This window comes from Alosa pseudoharengus, unplaced genomic scaffold (assembly GCF_046254945.1).
Source record: "Alosa pseudoharengus isolate Yale_2024_CS ecotype anadromous, Long Island Sound unplaced genomic scaffold, YU_APseudo_1.1 YU_APseudo_1.1_scf_1, whole genome shotgun sequence".
Taxonomy (NCBI): domain Eukaryota; kingdom Metazoa; phylum Chordata; class Actinopteri; order Clupeiformes; family Clupeidae; genus Alosa; species Alosa pseudoharengus.
Window position 1 is genome coordinate 48,419,061 of NW_027468564.1, and position 6,489 is coordinate 48,425,549.

The 6,489-nt window shown below is 43.3% G+C and overlaps 1 protein-coding gene across 1 annotated transcript in view; it reads right to left on the reverse strand.

Annotated features, from left to right (window-relative positions):
• The window catches only part of LOC143131416 (keratin, type I cytoskeletal 19-like), a 9,773-nt gene extending 3,584 nt beyond the window's left edge, over positions 1 to 6,189 (reverse strand). The window contains exons 1-3 of the mRNA XM_076291059.1: positions 5,743 to 6,189; positions 1,304 to 1,386; positions 927 to 1,083 (exon numbers count right to left, since the gene is read on the reverse strand). Coding sequence (XP_076147174.1) covers positions 927 to 1,083; positions 1,304 to 1,386; positions 5,743 to 6,117 — 615 coding nt within the window. The 5' untranslated portion in view covers positions 6,118 to 6,189. The remainder of the gene's footprint in view (positions 1 to 926; positions 1,084 to 1,303; positions 1,387 to 5,742) is intronic.
• Between the last annotated feature and the right edge of the window lie 300 nt (positions 6,190 to 6,489).

Consider the following 6,489-nt stretch of genomic DNA (forward strand, 5'->3'; position numbering starts at 1 on the left):
CACTTATTATCTCTGCTAAAGAAGTGCACTTATTATCTGTGCTTCTTATCTGTGCTAAAGAAGCACACTTATTATCTCTGCTAAAGAAGTGCACTTCTTATCTGTGCTAAAGAAGCATACTTCTTATCTGTGCTAAAGAAGTGCACTTCTTATCTGTGCTTCTTCTTATCTGTGCTAAAGAAGCGTACTTCTTATCTGTGCTAAAGAAGCGCACGCATACTTCTTATCTGTGCTAAAGAAGCGCACGCATACTTCTTATCTGTGCTAAAGAAGCGCACGCATACTTCTTATCTGTGCTAAAGAAGCGCACGCATACTTCTTATCTGTGCTAAAGAAGCGCACTTCTTATCTGTGCTAAAGAAGCGCACTTCTTATCTCTGCTAAAGAAGCGTACTTCTTATCTGTGCTATCTGTGCTAAAGAAGCGCACTTCTTATCTCTGCTAAAGAAGCGTACTTCTTATCTCTGCTAAAGAAGCGCATGCACACTTCTTATCTGTGCTAAGACAGGTAGGGCGGGCGATAGGAGGTGTCGGTTGTGTGTTTTGTTTGGCATGACAACCTATTCTGCTCATGGACATGATATAGGCTTGAAAGTTGTCCTACCTACCACTGCTTTTAAAAGATGGTTGCTGTGGTAGTAAGCTAGATGCAGATGACTGAGTTATTGATATATAATGATATATAATGAGGGATGTTTTATTTGCTTGTGAGATGATTCATATAACACTAGGCCCACATGATCATGCCAAATAAACCAAATGTGTTATTTTTTGCTCAAAAAGGAAGCTATTCATTATGTCAGCAGGTTGTGTCAGTATTAAGATGTCTGCAAAACATTCAAAATTACCTCTGGAACTCTCTCTATCTCTCCAACCAGTGCGTGTATGTGTGTGTGGGTGTGTGTGTGAGGGGTGGAGGGGCTTACCTCCTGATGGTTCCCTTTCATGAAGACCAGTTCCTCTTTCAGGCCCTCGTACTGCATCTCCAGGTCTGAGCGCGTGAGAGTCAGCTCATCTAGAACCTTCTTTAGGCCGTGAATATCAGCTTCCACAGACTGACGTATGGCCAACTCATTCTCATACCTATTTCAATCGGAATCAGAAAGGTGTTCATACAAACAGGTCACTAATATTGTGTTGCATTTCCTAGAGCACAAACCAGCTGACAGAAACTCAAATTTGATTACCTTCCCACACACACACACACATACACTAATGAACTGAAAATGTCATGATCTGACACTCACACACATATCATACATACATTCACACATGCATACAAAAGAGATAACGAATTACTCACTTCACTCTGAAGTCATCTGCAGCCAGCTTGGAATTGTCAATGGACAGCAGAAGCAGAGAGTTGCCCTTGTAGGCAGCACAGATCTGAGAGCAGGCAAAAGACCAGAACCAACTTTCAGTTGATACCACATTCATAACTGCACCATGTTCAATGCCACTGGTTGCATTCACTCCCTACTACATTACAATATTAACTAGATGTACCACATAGCGGTACAAAATATGACCGCCGCTCAGTCCTGTCCATTCCGCGAAAATAAATCATATTAATGAATTTGTCTCCATCTTCTACTCCATCCCCCACTCTTGAAACTTTTGTGTATGCTTGTTTGGAATGTGTGTTTGCACACATTCCGCACACAAAGTAGCCTACTGGCGCTGCAAAGGTGAATAGATTTGTTTCTGGGCCAAAAAATTTGTAGCATTGTTATAAAACCTTTAAAATCTCTAAACAATCACAAGTAGGGCAGTTCATCACAGTCCATCCATTGCAACTGGACTGATGAAAGGTACACCTGTAGGCTACATTGTATTTGGGAAAAGCAGAAGGTAGCAGCATAATGTATTTATTTATTTATTATTAAACAAAACAATCCCTGTCAGTTCCATGCAGTTTTCAACAGCTATCAAGAAGAGAGGTCATGTCATGGATTTTTGTGAATGTTTCTTCTTCTACATATGCATAAATGTAGTCATCTAGTTCAAATGATATTCAGCTTTATTGTCAATGCACAAATTAAATACCAGTAGTCTAAAACAAAATGCCGTTTTACCCAGTGGTGCAAATAACTGACATGTCCAAAAGGGCCTTCATGAAATGCGTTGCGAGACTGTTCATACACATTTTAACGGGCAAAGTTGAAGAGATGTCCGTTATTGTTTGTGCAAATAATATGCTGATTCATGTTCCCTTGCATTTTGCAACTATGAGGTCCATGGTTAAGCTCAATCTTTTGACTTCCACCCAGCCTAGTCCATGGTATGCGCCCGATAGAAATATTGTTTAATTTTGCGATTGAGATATCCACGCACTGGCGCCCCCCCTGCGACGTGTTCGCCCCCCGGTTTCAGAGCTAAATGCAAAAATGCATAGAGGGAGTTATGACAAAACCGTGACTGTTAACAAACTATAAGCTATATAAGGTAGGCCCTATGCTAGGCCTATTACACAACACTTGTCACTAGGCTATGCTAGCGACCCAAATAAAATCTCCTTTGGAACCAATGGCTTACACCTTACAGTATCAAGCTGCCACCTCTTGGCGAATCACGGAAAGGGCGAATGAAGTGGACACTTCTAAATGGAACCCAACCCACTGTACAGTAGCTCAAGGTCTGTGGCTAAAGCAGCCATAATGAAAGCGTTATCATTGTTTGGATACTTCACACACACGTGTTTTTTAATCGCATAGACTAACTACCAAGCTGGAATCACATCGACTCCCCTCTCACACCCTAAACACGCACTTCGAACAAACAAAAAGCGCCTCAGTCTCACGGAATAGGCAAAACTGTATCTGACCGGTGTAACGTTGGTACTAAATCATCCATCGCAAAGAATGATTTTTGTAGCACGTGCAACAAATATGTGTAGGTACAGCCCTGCCCTGAATACATCTCAACGTGCGCTCTAAAACATCTGGTTTAAATGGAGATGTAGATCATCACGGGTGCGTTAATAAATCTACATTGCGGCGAGTTGACACAAATTATTCACTTTGACGAATTTATGTAGTTTCAGTTACTTTACTTTGAGCATTATTTTACCTACGTTCTGCTATTGATGCTATTGATAGGATTAACGTAGCCTACCTGCAGTAAAAAACAAGCATGTCCGATAAACATTCTCAGATTTATTTCGGCTTCAAGAGGAAATGGGAATTACATGTCATGCAGAAATCATCCTACCCTTAGACATTCTCTGCGGTAAACTACTGTAGCCTACAGTCTTGTCCTTGTAGGAAGCGTAGTGTCTTTCCAACCCACTTTAGATTAACTTCCAACAAAATTACGTCTCACTGCAACGATGCGCCATCTAGTGGACAAACGACTACGTGACGGCAATACTGGAAATGCAGCCAAATTATTATTATGATGAATATTTGGTTTTCCTTTAATCCTACTGAATTTGTAATTATGTATCGGCCTTTCTAATTGCCGATACTGATGGTATACGTGCCTGTGTGTGTGTGTGCGTGTGTATATGTGTGCACCACCATCTACAGGCCAATGAGTGTACAGTCACTAAATATACACATAACTTAATTTTTTAGACCCCCCCCCATGGATGAAATTCTACGAAACTTGACCAGAGAATGTCAGGTTAATCATACACATAAACTTGACCATACCCCCAGAGAATGTCAGGTTAATCATACACATAAAATTTGGTGCAGTTCTGAACGTCTTTACTGAAGAGAGGGGCGATTAAAGCAGAATGATATTGCATTTTAATTTTTTACCGGGGGGGTGCAAATCACAAATGAGTGATTATGGGCTAGGTTGATGTGGGTCCTTGAGACCAACATACCATAAAAATTTCGTCATCCTCGGTGCCACGGTTCAGGTAGTTATTTAGGAAAGACTGCATTTTTTGGGTTTCGGGGGGCCCAGCGCGGAGGGGGAGTGGCCCCCGGGGACCAAACGAAATTTTTCCGTAAAAGTCTAGTGGGGCTACATACCCACCAAATTTCATGTGCCCCGGTGTTTCGGTGCCCCGGGTATCGTTGACCAAAATTTCAGGAAGTAGATGACGGGGAAAAAAAAAAAAAAACTTTGACAATCCCTATATGACCGCTTCGCTAGCTTCGCTAGCGGCGGTCATAATTATTACATTAATACGCTATTATTACACGGCTCTTCACAAGACAAGTAGAACGCTCCATTGGCTTGAATGGGATTTTTCCAAAGTTCTACGGTAAAATATATTCATGTAATTACCGCTGCAAAACATATAATTACCGCTGTCAATGGCAACGGGTTTTGTGCTTCTGATACGTCTTTCATATCACTACGCAAGTACTGGAACTTCATTCAAAAGTGAAAGCAGACGGTTGATCGGCTGTGTTCTAAAGAATGTTTGATTCAAATTCAGTGTGTGTTGATGCGAACTATTTGTTTCTCAGCAAATGCCACGATGAACGGTAACAAAAAGACTAGGCTATCTAGGCTAAAGTCATATCGTGGGGAGTTTATTATTTTGTTTTGGCAAGTAGCCGTGTAATAAGCGGGATAATGTATTGAACTCCGGTCATTACTGGGAAAATAAGTCCCTTCAGTGCGGAACAAGACCCCTCCGCTGCGCGTCGGGGTCCGGTTCGCCCTGTCAGGACTTATTTTCCCAGTAGACCGGCGTTCTATACATCAGTGGTTTTCAAAGTGGGGGCCAGCGAGGGGGTGCCAGGGGGGCCTCAGCAAGTTGGAAGGAAAAATAAAAGCAACAAACAAATACATTTGAAAATGTTAACATATACCTATTACTATGAGGGTTGTTATACAATGCCATTATAATAATGTGTCGCATATCTGAACATTATATTTTCCATGATAATGACTGGGAATAATAGTAGAGCGATAGCTCTCATATAGCAGAAAGCCCCAAATACAATTTTTACACACTGTATGCTCCATCGCGAAGTGTTTATGGCTAAAATAATTATTAGGATTAGCTTAATGTATTTTTACATTTGCCGTAGTATTCTCGATGGGTTTAATAACACATCACGGGGGTCCTTGGCCAGAACCTAGTGGTATTTGGGGGGCCTTGTTGTGGAAAAGTTTGGGAACCCCTGCTATACATTATCCCTTACTTAACAACACATTATACTAATAATTGTGGGACATTATCTCTGACAGCTAAGACAAACCAGTGAGACATTATAAACAGCTCTGAATAATGTTTATAGTAGACAAAAGCCAACATTCAAGCCGAGAATAGTTTTCCTTGTTGACCTGATCTCACAAGTCTTTTTTTTGTCTCAACGTAAGAATGTTTTCTGTCTTTTCCACTTCCAAGCCCACACAGTGTTGGAATCTGACACCTCATATAAACATACTTCTATTCAACTGCCTAGCGAGCATTTGACATGCATTGGCAGGCACTTAGCTAACATGAGTCCCTGCCGTTTCTACAAAATCATTAAAGCAGTTCCACCCCAAAGGTCTTTCTAGCCGTCAGCCGATAAATAGATTACCTACAGACAATTTCCTTTCTCCGCCACCAGAGGTCAGTTGCCAGTTTTCTCTCAACTCTCTGTCTATCTAGTTATCCGAATGATGTGCATTGATATTGTATTTACTGAACTTCGGGTCAACCGAACCTATGTAAACATGTTTAAACTTCCATTTGCCTATCTATCTAACCCACATTGTCTAACTAACCAGCCGACACACACACACACACACACACACACACACGTTGTGTCCACCCCCGCCCCTCACCTGGTCATGCAGGTCATCGACCTTGGCCAGGTGGGCCGAGTGGTCGTGGCTGACCACGGTGCGCTGCCCGAGCCATAGGCGGATCTTGCGCTCCAGCTCCGTATTCTCCTTCTCCAGCATGCGCACACGCTCCAGGTAGGACGCCAGCCGGTCGTTGAGGTTCTGCAGCGTGGCCTTCTCGTTGGCGCCCACATGCAGGTCCAAGCCGGAAGTGGAACTCGGCAGGCCGTTGGCCAGGTTGAAGCTGCCGCCGGACATCGCCGAGCCGTAGAGACGCGGGCCGACGCTGGCGGTGGAGATTCGGGTGCCCTGGCCACCGGCGCCACCGTAGACCCTCATCGTTCTGTGGCTGTAGGATCTGGAGATGAAGGACATGGTGCTCGTAGTGTGGCTGGCTGGCTGGGAGTGAAGAGGTTTGGAGGCTGAAGGCCTGGTCTCCCTTTTATCTACCTGTCCCCTGTGTCAACCTGGAAGGGGGCGGGGAAGGACAACAGGTGAGCCCTCATCCACTCCGCTGTGTGTGTGGGTGGAGGGGTGGGCCCAGAGAGGTAGGGGACATTATAGGGGGGGGGTGGTGATGCCCCTGACCTGCACAACCTGCAAAACAGCATTTTTAATGTTTCCTTGTTTCTTTTTCTGAAAAAAAAAAGAAAACACAAACTCTGACACAGAGAGGCCAGCTGAAGGTGATGTTTGTGTCATATGGCGAGATTATGGTCTATTTTATTTCGTGTTGTGTTTTCATGT